At 34.7% G+C, this 14569-nt stretch overlaps 1 protein-coding gene across 3 annotated transcripts in view; it reads right to left on the bottom strand.

Annotated features, from left to right (window-relative positions):
- The window catches only part of Trdn (triadin), a 394997-nt gene that overhangs the window by 23201 nt on the left and 357227 nt on the right, over window positions 1–14569 (bottom strand). For all 3 annotated transcript variants that reach the window (XM_052751301.1, XM_052751302.1, XM_052751303.1), the window contains 2 exons: window positions 8840–8866; window positions 8108–8146 (listed from right to left, as the gene is read on the bottom strand). In XM_052751301.1, coding sequence (XP_052607261.1) covers window positions 8108–8146; window positions 8840–8866 — 66 coding nt within the window. The remainder of the gene's footprint in view (window positions 1–8107; window positions 8147–8839; window positions 8867–14569) is intronic.

Below are 14569 nucleotides of genomic sequence, written 5' to 3'. Positions count from 1 at the left end.
CATCTACAATCCCATCACTTGGGAAGCTGGTAGCGAAGGCTCACCAGCCGGAGTTAATCCTGGGCTAATAGCAATACTTGTCTTATTCTCTACCCCATCCTCACTATCCTAACCATATAAAAGGCTAATTGTGGGATGCCAGAGAACAATTGCTGTTAAAGGAAAGCGGAGTGGGCTCCCAAATGACTTTGCTGAAGGTAGTTCTGAAGAAGATGTCACTGGAAGGCAGACACATTAAAACGTTGGAAGCAGTTAAACTGGCATAAATATAGACATATATTGACTCAAATAGAATATAGATTAAATTAATATGTTAGAGTTTCTAAGGACTGCAAGTACAGAATGCAATTAGCATATAAATGACTTGATGTGATTGGATTTGTATGTTTTAAGAGATGGTTAAGGGAAATAAGGGAGACCTCTTCCATAGTGTTATGGGATTCAAAATAGAACACATTTAAAAAGAAAAAAAATAAGATTTGAAATTAGAGAATACTTTTATTTTGAAAACAGCATAATTAAGTTAGAACTTCCTTTAAATTTGGATAACTATGTAAAAGAGTGAATTATGACTATACAGAAACACATGGGAACCTTAGAAGGATAATATTAAGCAGAATTCTCAGAATGCAACCTCTAACCTGTAGCATGTTCCCCATGTTCACAAACATGCAAAGTTATAAGGACGATATACAACTTGAAATGAGAAAAATAAGCCAGGGAGCTCAAAAATGATGGCCTGATAGTCCTTGTCTCTGACAAAAATCAAGGAATGTGGTCAAGAGGAAACCACGCTGCTGGTGGCAGCATATGCTTTGTGTGCTATTTTATACATGTCATATTTTCCATAATAAACTAGGTTTAAAAACAGAAGCACTCCAATTATTTATATTTGTTTGCATCCTTGATCAAGAAGACATAACACTCAAATCATTATAATCAGAAGCAAGAACAAGAACTGTACCATGACTCGACAGCAGTACAAAGGATATCAAGTAATATAAAAGTCTGTGCATGATAAATCAGATAAAACGAAATTATTCTTCATGCTTTCTTGTTTTGTATTTTGAAGCACAGTTTCTCTGCGTAGACGTAGCTGTCCTAGAACTTGCTCTGTAGATCAGGCTGTGTTGGAGCCCACTAGGTTTCCTAATGGCTGTACCCAGCAAGACTGCATAAGAGGTTGATTGGACCACGGGCCTGGGTACCAGGTGTTTATAAGGGTCTAACTAGCAAGGGGGAGGTCTTTTCCACCACCCCTTGACATTGTTGTAAACAGACCTTTGGAATAAAGTTCTGGGCCAGTGGACAAGGAACCTGACCCACCCGAGTCTACCCTGTGTTTCTTCTCTCTGTTTTCTCTCCCCTCTCTATTTCTAACAAGTCACTTATCACTCATTCCTCATGAGTTCCTGCGGTAAATAACGGTAGGGGCTGGTCCCCCACAAGGCTCCAACTCGGAGATCCACCTGCCTCTGCCTCCCAAATGCTGGGATTAAAGGCATGTGCCACCACCATCCAGCAAAATTCTTTTTAATTGACAATTGTTCTGGAGCTTTTTGTAACAGAAAACATTTTTTTCTCTTTTCTACTTTTAAAAACTATATCAAATAATTCTATTATAGTGCTAGTGAATATGCACATTGTATTGCTATATATAAAATAAAGCATGGTTGCTAAAAAGTAAAAATTAAAAACACTTTAAAGATGAACATTTCTTGGAAAGGTACAAAACTGATTCAAGAAAATTAGACTGAACAGATTCATAATAAGTAAAATGGCTACATTGACAATATGTTGACAACACACAGAATCCTTGCAAATTAAAACCCATGTCTCAGATCACACCACTGGTTAAGTCTACACGGCATCTTAAAGAATGTTTTCATAGTCTTCTAAAAACACAAAAGGGCATATGTAGTTCTCTCATTCTATGAGGCAGTCTCACTCTGAAATCAAACCCAGACCAACACATCTTAAAAACAAAAAAAAATAAACTATGGACCACTGTCCTCTTATAAATTGGGATGAAAAGCTCTTACTAGCAAACTGAAACCATCAATGTACGAAATCCATACAACAATCAAGCGAGGTGTATTCTAGAAGTGCAAGATTTGTTTAGCATCTAAAACTCAGTTACTGTGTTATACCATCACTATGCTAATAGATACAGAACATGTTTTTTGCCAAAATCCAATACCATCATTTCATGACTGAAAAACAAGCCAAGGATGAATTGAATGGAGTTTTTTTTCATCTTGTTAAAGAGCTAAACATAAACAGCAAAAACAAAGAACAACAATCTCTCTAAAATCTTCATTTTCTAACTCCTTTTCTACATTTTTATCTTCTGAGGGATTATTTTAGGAATGACAAAGACTTTATTTTCCTTTTGACTTAAAAAAAAGTCCTAATCTCACTGACTGAAATGATACAAAGGCAGTCATACTTTAAATCATATGTTGACAGCACCAGGGGTGACTCACTCCGGCCTCCCCAACACTTTTAACAGACCAGGAGGAGAGATGTAATAGCTACTTAGTTCTTACAATGCCATTTATTTCTTGTTTGGACTTTGGCCACATTTAAAATAAATTCAACATATATTGGCAAGAATATCACCGTTCCATTCAGTAGAATTAAGTAGACAGTACATCAAAGGTTTTTGCTGCAACTGCATCTTAATAAGATCATTATGTTTTCTTTGGAGCACAGGAAATGTGACTGGCATGTGTTGTACAGTGGTAAAACTAATTCAATTCTTTAAAAGTTAAAAGGCTGATATATTTCCATTAATTAATTGCAAGGTAATTTTCTCAGCAACTTAATTAATCTCTTATAACATTAATTAATTTTAGAAGTGAACTAACTCTTAAGTATCTTTCAGGATAGATTTTTATCACTTCAGTAAAGACCACAAATCCATTCATTAAAAAATAGGGCTAAGGGTGGTAACAACACAATGCAAAGGGTGTGTTTTTTGCACTTAAGAACTTAAGAAAATTAGCTTTTTTTGTGTGTGACTCAATTAAATCAGTAATAGTAAAACTATTATTTGAAAAATGCCATATTCCTTCAGTATATAAATTAAATTCCCCTTGGGATATTGTGGATTTCTGAAGCTATTGGAAAATTGTAATGTAGGAATGTACATAAAATTATTAATCATTTCATTAATGCCAAACACTATATATTTATTATAGCTGATTATATTAAGAAGAAATGTTTAATAGATAACCATTTCGGAGTTGGATTTTCAGACCTACATATACCAAAGATATAAATTCAAGAAGAAAGCATTATCACTTACACTGGTGAAATCCTTATTTAATTATATCTAAATCTCATTTAACACTTTATGCTAATTTTTAGGATAATGTGGAACCACTGGCACCCCTGTGATCCATCCACTCTAATATGGAAGAAAATTACTTACCTACCACATTTATATAAGAAAATCTTAAGTTTATGCCCTTAAGAAATAACTAAACCACGGAACAAATACTCTTTAATCCCTCATCCTGTTTGAAGCATGGGACATTCCACTCTGCAGTGGTTCCTGCATTGTAACCTCCCTGAGTATCTCTGCTATCCTCTCAGCGGAAGCCCTGATGCGTGAGAACACAGGCCACTGGGATGTCTTCAGGCATCCACTCCAAGTGCGCGCTACAACGCAGCTTGTGTTTGTCCTCAGTCTGGGCCTTTCTTATCTGACAGTGTTTCTTCCCTTCTCTTCAGCACCATGGACGGTCTTGGGACACATTGAAACACAACAGGGAGAAAAAACAAAAGGTGACCTCATCTGTTAATTTAGTTAGAGGGCCTGGTCCAGCCAGCCGACAAGAAATGCAGGTAACTGTTTCAAACACAACTAATTCTTTTTTTTTTTTTTTTTTTTTTTTTTTTGGTTTTTCGAGACAGGGTTTCTCTGTGTAGTTTTGCGCCTGTCCTGGAACTCACTTGGTAGCCCAGGCTGGCCTCGAACTCACAGAGATCCGCCTGGCTCTGCCTCCTGAGTGCTGGGATTAAAGGCGTGCGCCACCACCGCCCGGCCACAACTAATTCTTAAACATCCTTTATCAAGAGAAAAGTAAATGATGACAAGTATAAGTTATCACACTCAAAACAACACCACCCCCACTTCTTCTAACACATTAAATAACGCCAAGGAGGTGGAGGGATACAATGGTCATTGTTCATTACAAGCTACATTTAGTGTACTATACTGTATTTTTCTTCCAATTCTATCATTTTCCAGTCTTCCATACTCTAACCATTCTTCAAGGTACTACTTCCTCCATGGAGTCTGCTCTTGTGATCCTTAGCTTTAGGGACCGTAGAGAAAGAATGCATAATAGTGTAGTTTCCTAGGGCTCTTCTGCAGGCTCAACTATAAATCTTGTCCTTACATCCATGAGATAATTCATTAAACTTGTAAGTCTCCTTTTTAAATTACTAGAGACTATATGAGGTTTTATTACTTTCAATCAAAGAACTTTTGAATGATGAATTTGACAAGTTAGAGTTCTTAATTATTATTTCAATGTTCATTTTTGTACTCAGCTAGTGGATAAATAATAAATATTTAGACCTGCTCAGTCCATGTATCAGCCATTAACTACGCAGTGTGTGGGGAATTGAAATGTGGGTATTACAAATATAAATGTGTTACAAATATAAAAAGCACACACAACTTTAAATTTGCATTAAAAAAGTTGTGAACCTGTATGCTTATTACATATTTTAAAATGATATACATATGTATTGGATTAAAGATAATACTAAAATAATTTCACCTACTTTTTAAAAAACTTATACATCTATCAAAATAAAAATTATACATATAGCTGCAGTATTCTCATTTTATGATAATCCTAATATTCAATGATTTGATTTTCTTAAATCTGGAAACATGGGAAAGAATAAATATGATTATTTCAGTGAATTCTAGAAATTTTTACAAGTTTGTTTACAGTAGGTTCATATATATTTAGGATGCCCAGAAAACTCAATGTATTTATTGTATTCAATTGAACAGGGAGGCAGGGTTATTGCATACAGATAAACAGAGTCTGAGCTATTATATTAGCTGAACAGACAGGCAGGCTTGGCTAATCCCAATAGAAGCAGTCTCTGTAGAGGAGCAGTCTTCAGGCCATAAACTTTCCAGCGTGGGGGAGAGAGCTACAGTGGAAATTTTCTGCACACACTGTCAATATTCACATGACTGACATTCATCCTGGACTTCACGAGCTTCCAGCAGATGAGTGAGTAGCCCAGTGGGTTATTAGAATGCAGGATTGAACTGGAGGAAGTGTCTTACTGAGGTGTAACCTTCAGAAGTACACCTTGCCCAATATCCTGTCTCTCCATGTCTCTGTATCTCAAGTGCCCCTGAGGAAGGTCACCTCTTAAAACACTTGTTTCCACTGCCACAATACCCCACCTCATCTCAGGCCCAAAGTGATGGAATGGTGACCACAGACTGACCCCTCTGGAATGTTTCCTTCTTTAGATGATTGATTTTTCCTGAGTATATACCACAGTCACATACATGTACCAAAATGAATTTATCGCTAACACCAACAGTACTTACTTGGTATTTTTGCAGATTTTTCTGCTGAAAAGAGAATATATATTATGTTTTACTAAGATAATAAAGCAAGGGATTTGTAGCATGTGTCAATGGACTATGTAAGTGTACCTAATCTCTTCAGGTCCTTCCCCTACTGATTAAAAATTAATGAACAAATATAGCTTTCCATTGCCTGTGAACATGTTTCTTTGAATAACGTGGTCTCTTTTATAGATGAAGATATGCATGCTGTCAAAAAAGCCATTCTTCATCTCAACTGTCAAGCAATTTAATTTTTTAACACTCTTACTAAAATCAGCAGGATCTTTTAAAAATTATTTTAGTTCAACTGTAATTATAGATAACTTGAATAAAATTACTTTGCATGATGCAGTTTATGTACACTTTACAATTTCTAAACTACATAAAGTATATTGAGAATTATTTCCCTTTCAACGATGAATAAAGGCAAGTAACTGCCAATTACATTAAGAAACTAATGACTCTGTAAACGCATCATACAAATTGGATTTTTTTCTTTTCTCTTTTCAGTGAGTGATGATTATTTGAAGAAGTGCATCTCATTAACTGTATGTTTATAACATAAAATACACAGTGAGATGATTATTCAAAATGCTAGGGGATAGGCTATTTTCTTAGAAAAGGAGATGGGTCATATCTGTCTTCTACCACCATTTATTAAATTTAAATGGTCAGGCTTCAAAATATAATTTCAATAGAATCTGAATTACATTGACATACTTTAAGACCTGTGGAGTTTCTCCTGCAGATTTAAGAATTACAAATTTACAAATATATAGTTTTAAAAGAAAACAGTTTGAATTTGGAGACTTGTGTTTTGGGGATTGCTGTAGCTGGACGCCTTAAACAGAAAATCACAAAGCTAAATAACTTAAAGTTCTTCACTAATAATTCTTCTACTTTAAAAATACTAGCATGGTTAAGGAGATAGAACCTACAAAGGACCCAAGTGGAAACCAAGATACAATGAACTATCCTTTAAATGAAGAAACAAGTAATGCTTGTAATGAACTGGTATGCTTCGAGAATTAACAGTTCTTCTCCACTGAATGCCATAGTGCCGTCTCAATTACTAATAAGTACATGGCACAATGTATGTAGGAACATCCTGCCTTTTGAGTGTACATGCTACAACAAGCACCAAAGGGACCTGAGGGAAACCAGGGTTTGTCTTCCTCTCCATGAAGATCTATGTGTTTATGACAAAGAAAAATAATTGACTGTGGTTGGGCTTCTCTTCTGTCTTAGGGGAATTAGTTCTAAAATCTTGTTCTCATGTATTAGCAGAAAGTCATATCCACAAACTTCTTTAAAAATCAGTGTTAGTTATAATAATGTCGAGTACAATATGAATTTACATAGCAATAGAGAATATTAATGTTCATAAAGTTCAAGTTTACCTTTAGTCACATTATGCACATGAAGATTTTCTTGTCTTGTTGGAACTGTTTATTAAAAATGCATATTAAAATATAAAACTTTAAAGTAACTTTGCATTAAATGTTTGCCTCATTTTAAATATTAAATTATGAGATTAGAATAATTGCAGTGTTATAACTAGTTTCTCAAAGTAATTTTCAACAATTTCGTTTTATATTGAACTAATATCTAATGAAAGTAAGTGGTAACAAAATTATCATTCTACTGTTAAAAAGAGAGATACAACAGTAATGCAATTATTTAGAGGATTAGTATTTGTGGAAAACAGGTCACCCTGAGCACTCAAATAGGAATAAACCAAACTTATCATTTTTATTTTTGTCAATCATGCTTTCTTCTTGGTTTGGTATGTATTTATTAGATAATTAATGCATCTGTAAGCTTTCCAAATGATTATGCTAAAACCAACCATGACTGTATGATATTAGGTAGCTTACTAATGTAAACCTAATTTTAAGGGGAAAGGAAAACTGTCATATGGTTTCCAGATTGTCCACCAGTGGCAAAATAAATGAATGCTTAATTTCTACAATTTATCTTTCATCCATTAATGTTTTGACAATGTCACCATACCATATTCACTAAAAATTTCTTTCAATCAAACAATACCTTTAAAATGCACACCTTAAATTTTACTTAAAGATGATATAAATAAAATATAACTCAAATGATTCTGGCTTCAAAACATTGGCTTATTTTTATCTTTTCCTGATAATATTTATATTTCACTTTAATGTTCTTCAGTAAAAATAACCAAAGGATACCTTAAATAAATGTCTGTATTCTTATGTGTTGAAGTTTGGTAATGAATTTTGTGTCATCAATATCCACAATTCAAGTCATATGTATGAAGTTTGTTTATCAATAAGAGGTAGGTAGAATTTACTTTGGGATCTAAATTTTTTATTCCTTTGATACTTAATAATAACCATGAGAAGACTATAACTTTTGAGTGTTTAACTGAAATTTTGATATAACCAATAACCAATTTTCATGAATTGCTTTGCTTCTTTTTTTTGAGACATACATGTATAAATTTGCTATGTTTACCTTTATTTTCCTTTTCAGATTTTTCAGTTTTCTTCTTCCCTAGGAAGAAAAAAATGACACACAACAATCAGCTTGTGAAACATAATGTTTTCATTCATTCTTGGACAGCTGAAAATGAGTATTGAGCCCATGAGACCGATGGGTGATTAGGGCTGTTCCACTTTGAGATGAGTAGGGACATTCTAGGTATGAAAAGAAGTGTGCTACTTATATTTAGCTACCTGTATGTATAGTGCCCTTTGTTTTTCCTTATGTAATTTGAAGAATAAGACTACAGCGTTAAAAAGAGAGATTCAAAATAGAAGCAGAAAAAAAATCTAAATTTTCATTGTTGCTGTAGATAATTAAGATTTGACATTGTACAGTAGTTTCTCAAACTAATGGATGTAAACAATGAAAAAGTCACTTGGGCTAGCTAAATAGACTGTGGAAATAGATTAGCAAACAATGATATTGACTGACTGATGGTTTTCCTTAATATGTGTTTTAGGCAAGAACGAGAAATAATGAGTGAAAACTAAATATATGGTGGAAATGTGAGGTATGTTTTTTATTCACTCTTACAAGTAGGTTTTGGAAGACTTGTACTTGTCTGCAGATGAGAACACCAAGAACTTGAGCATTTGAGCAACTTTGTTTATGCCTGTTCATGCTACATGGTTAAAGACAGACCCAGGTTACAACTATTTTCCATAATTCAGTATTACTTCATTTCAGAGACAAAATATTTACCTGAGTCTGTGACTTCTGATGTTCCTTCTTTAGAAGAAAATAGTTAAAAGAGAAAGAAAAATAGAAGATAATAATGTTTATTTTGGTAGGTAATTGAACTTTATTTTCAGATATTCTTATTAAATCACAATAGACAAAATGCCGAAAATGACAAAGAAATATTCTGATAATTAGTACTTCTAAACTACAATGAGACATCTACTTTGAAAATGGATTTATTGTACAAAGTAAGTAAGAGCCATCCAATATGATACAGGTAAATTTTAAACCATATAAAATTACAATATAAATTTTATAACTCTGTTGCATCAATGTTTAACTTGATCTCATAAATGCATGCATTTCCCATTAACTTTTATTAAATTCCCATATATAAGATTCTGTGCCATGGGCAGTGAAATGAAATTATAAAAGGCAGTGTAAACTGTAGCAGCAACTGACTTAGCACTTAGTGATGTAAAATGATATTTGCCTTTAGTTGTAACATTGCTTAAACAGTATTTGTTTTTTCTCCTTTAGTTAATTCACAGACTAATAATATTCTAAATGTTACTCAGCAAGTTTTTTATCCTTAAAATTATATGAAAAGATCAATATTTACTGAAAATAAATCTTTCAAACTATCAAAAAGTACCTCTTAAAACACTAATTTCTAGAAAATTTACATATTTAGTTATTAATCCTCAGTAAAATTCTTGGAGCTACATCTATATTTTTAGAAGAAGTAAAATAATTTTAATAATGACTGTAATAAATTAATAAGTTCATAAACAAAATATTATTTTCTCATGGCAATCATTCTATTTTAACTGGAAACCTTTTATTTTGGTAATATTCTTTACATCAGCAGTGATAATACAAACTAAGTATGGAAACAATTTTCTCCATTGTAAGAGTAATATTTAATGTTTAAGGTTGACACTTTAACTCTTCAGAGGAATCCATAGCTGGATTTTTTTAAGAATGTTATAATGCTATTAAGAAAGCAGTTGGTCCTTGGCATTTAAAAAATTTAAAATGAGCTCCCTCTCTGCCTCCATTCCTTGGGGATTGTCCTAATCCTTGTGTGGAGTCAACCATCCTCCTCATTCCATCTGTTTGTGCCCGCCTCTGACACCTGGAGGCAGTCTCTACCTGGGAACCTACTGTCCAGCAGACATGGGAAACAAGTAGGTGATCTTCATTGTCTTTCACTTCTCCTGCACTTTTCTATTCCTAATTTCCCAGTCTTATCCTCAGCCCCATAGCAGATCATTTGCAAAAATCTGCCCTCCCTCTTGGCCCCCATTACCTGTAGATTCTGCTTTACTTGTAGGCATAACCAGCTTTCTTCCTACATGTGGATCATTCCAGAGCCCACTTCAAGCTCATCTCCATTCCTTCCTGTCAGCCCTAATACTAGAAATACTTTTTAACCTACCTGGGATCCCCAGTGACCAAACACACTGACAGGGAACAGAAGCATTCCCTACCAGGCAACCCCACACCCCCCAAACTCTCCTAAGATCCAGAGAGAGCAACAGAAACCAAGGAATGGTACACCTACTTCAAAAAGACAAGACCAGATATCAAGACCTAGAATCACAATCATCCCGAATGCAGATGCCTAGGCACCATCACAGAACACATTCGTTAACACCCAAAACAAAGTGTCTCCACCAGAAGCCAGGAACCCTATCTGAGAAATATACTATGAATGAGCATGAGACAAGGACTTCAAAATAACTCCTACAAATGTATTCAAGATCCTTAAAGAGAATATCAATAACTCCATTAATAAAATCTGCAAAAACAGTAACAGTGGCGTGGAATCATGAAAAAAGTTCAAGTCACGGAAGTAGAAATGGAATCACTAAAGAAAACCAAAACTGAAGAAAAACTGGAAAGGAAAAATTTAGGAAGTTAAGCAAAAACCTCAATGGTAAACTTCACAAACCTTCCACAAACTAATGGAGGAGAGAAGACAAGATAGAAGAGACAGATATCACAGGCAAAAAAAAACCCACAAAAACAAAAACAAAAACAAACTCTTAAATCTAAAAATGCCAAGAAAATATCAAGGCACAAAACGCCCAGGAAATTTGGGACATTATGAAATGAACAAACATAAGAAAAATAGTAAAAGAGGAAGGAGAAAAACTCAGGTCAAAGGAGCAGAATATAACTTTTATTTTGTTTGTTATTGAAAATAGATTGATTTCTTACAATTATAAAATTTCTGATTATGGTTTGTCCTCCCACATCTCATCCCACAGTCTCCCTAATTACTCACCCACCAAAATCTACACCCTCTCTTTCTCTACCTCACTGAAATACGACCAGGAATATAAAATAATAATACAATAAAGTAAAATAAGATTTCAACAAAATGATAGATGAAAATTTCCCTAACCTTCAGAAGGAGGTGCTTATCAAGATAAAAGAAGCAAACAGAACACCAACTAGACAGGCCAAGAAAGAAATTCCCCACAACATATAAATGTACACAACAGAGAAAGAATTCTAAAAGCTGCAAGGGAAAAAGACCAAGTAATATATAAAGGCAGACCCATTAGAATAATACCTGACTTATAATTGTAGACTCTAAAATCCAGAAAAATCTGGATAGATGTTCTAAAAATTTTTGGAGATTTTGGCCATCCCAGACTACTATACCCAGAACAACTTTCAATAACAATTGACAGAGAAAGAAAGACATTCTGTGCTAAAACCAGATTTAAGCACCATCTATCTATAAGACTAGTTGTATAGAAGGAAAACATCAACTTGAAGAGGTTTATCACACCAAAGAAAACAAAAGGAATATTTTATCTCAGACTAACATATCAAAAGAAGGGGAAAACACACCAGAACAGCAAAGCAACAGATGAAAAAACACTGCTCATTGATAGTTCTCAGTACTGGTGTTTTTAGTTCCCCAATAAAAAAGACATACTAATAGATAGGATTCAAAGATAAGATCCATCTTTACCCTGCATGCAAAAGACACACCCCAAAATCAAGGATAGACATAATCTCAGGATAAAAGCACGAAAAAAGCTATTGCAAACAAATAGATCCAATATGCAAACATGTGTAGCCATTTTAATATCTGACAAAATAGACTTCTAACCAAAAGAGATAGAAAAAGACAGGATTATCAAAGGAAAAATCAACCCAGAGGATAGTGCAATTCTAAACATTTATGCAGCAAACAGAAGAGCACCCAAGTTCATAAAAGAAACACTACTACAGTTACAATCATATATTTGCTCTCACAGTGATGGTGACTTCAGTATGTTACTCTTGCCAATAGATAGGTCATCCACACAAAAACTAAACAGAGAAATTCTGGAGCTGAATGATGTCAGAAACCAAAAGGGCCTAACAGATCTTTACAGAACATTTCACACGAACACAAAGGAGTATATTTTCTTCTTAGTAGTTTTCATCAGTAAATTTTTCCTAAACTGACTCCATGCCCAGGCTCAAAGCAAGCTTCAACAGATACAAGAAAATTGATATAACAACTTCTATTCTATCTCACTTCCATGGATTAAAGCTGGATATCAATAGCAACATGTACCACATAGAGTTTACATATTTGTGAAAACTGAACAACTCATTACCGAATGGAAAACTTGCTCTAGACAGAAATTAAGAAGGAAATTAAAGACTCCGTGGAATTGAATAAACATGAAAACACAAAACATGCGAACTTATGGAACACAACGAAGGTGGCCAAGATCAATAAAACAAATGATAGCTCATACCAGAGTGACCAAGATCAATAAAGTAAATGGTAGCCCATGCTAGTAGGCATATAAACTTGTACAACCACTATTAAAATCAGTGTGGCAGTTCCTCATAAACCTGGGAATAAATATATATCCAGTTACACCCAAAGGATGCTTCATCCTGCTACAGAAACACTTGTACACCTATGTTCCTTGCTGCTGTATTAATAAAACCCAGAAATCAGAAATAGCTGCTATGTTCACCAAAGAATGAATACATAATGACAAAATGGTACCTATATGCAATAGAATATTACTAAGCTATTAAAAAAAGTCATGTGTTGAGGTAAATGGATGGAGCTAGAACAAATTCCCAATGAGGTGACCTGGCCCAAAAGACAAGTATGGTATGTATTTTCTTATATATGGATATTAGCTGCTTAGTCTTAAAATATTAAGCTACAATCCATAAAACCACAGAGGTCATGTATAGAGTATGGGATTAGGATGAAAGGAAGGAGCTTATGAATAGACTATATAGTGTAGATAGGTGGTGGGAGGGAGCCTGGAACAGAAGAATAAAATGGAGAAGGAGAGGAACGAGCAGGTACTGGGTCAATTATAGAGAAAAACAGCTATAACCAAGGACCATTTGAGAAGTCATATGGAAACTTACTATAGTAGAAGCTTCTTTAAAGATACATATATATATGAAAGGTATCTAAATGGAATTTCCACATAATGGGGCAAACAAAGCCCTAACTCGACATCTTTTTCCTCCAAATGAAACTTTCTGTGTCCTCTAGTTGACCTGTTATTCAAAGATGCCCCAGGGAAACCACCAAATAACCCAGACTATTGCCAAGGTTGCTCTCCACAAACTGATGGTAAAGCCCTGTTGTTGAAGATAATGCCTACATAATTCAATGAACATGAAGAAGTCAAATTGGGGCATGCCTATAGCCTTCATCCTTACTTACTAGTGTTTATGGAACTGGAAGGTACTCTTCATGCTACTAATGGAGAAAACTAAACACCAACCCATTTATAAACCATTGGATTTACAATGGCAACCTGCTTGCAAGATCCACTGGCACAATAGTGGCACATAAATTTGGGGAGTAACCAAACACTACCTGATTGGATTAAAGATCCACTCCACGAAGTGGAAATGATGGCCAATGCTTCTCAGGTTTCCAAGAATCTAAGACAAGATAGGCCACAGGCCCAGGGTAAAACCAGATACAATTGTTCTCCTAAAAGATCATAGCAACACAGTGATTCCAAATGACATTCTGCTATACCTTAGGGCATCTTCTTGCTCAGCCATCATTAGAGCTGCTTCCTTCTTAAGCACATGGTGCAAATATAGCTGGACAGTGGGCATAGTGACAGACCTTGTGACACTCAGTACTAAATGGGATGTCCCCATTAATTACTTTCCCTACAGACTCAGGGAATTATGCAGAAGAGGCAGCATATAGATTGTAAGAGCCAGAGGGGCTGAAGGACATGGAAGAAAAAAGACCTAGACACAAAAGAACTTAGGCACATATGAACTCAAGAGACTGTGACAGCATGCATAGGTCATGCACAGTCTGGGCCAGATGGGGTCCCAGTGCCTAGAGGAAATGTAGGCACAAGCTCCTATCCCTAACATAGAAGCTATGTCCAATTGATAACCATTTGAAAATGAAAGAAATAGTTTTTTTCCAAGGAAGATTCATTGAGTATACAAACCACACTTAGGGGTAGGCCCCATGCCTAGCACTAGATGGCCAATACAAAATGAATTCAACGTTATTTTTGGAGACTTTGGTTTGTTTGTTTGTTTGTTTGGTTGGATAGCTGGTTGTTTTTGTTTTGTTTTTGTATCTCATAATGCTTTGATAGGACTTTTTAAAAATCTTACAGGTATTTTGCTTTTATGTAATGGTTTCATTTGGGGAGTTAGGGAAAGAGAAACTGTAACTATATTATTATAAAATAAATCTATTTTCAACAGAAAAAGAAA

Source organism: Peromyscus californicus, unplaced genomic scaffold (assembly GCF_007827085.1).
Source record: "Peromyscus californicus insignis strain IS unplaced genomic scaffold, ASM782708v3 Scaffold_22__1_contigs__length_63687245, whole genome shotgun sequence".
Taxonomy (NCBI): Eukaryota; Metazoa; Chordata; class Mammalia; order Rodentia; family Cricetidae; genus Peromyscus; species Peromyscus californicus.
This window is presented reverse-complemented; position numbering and strand designations above follow the sequence as displayed.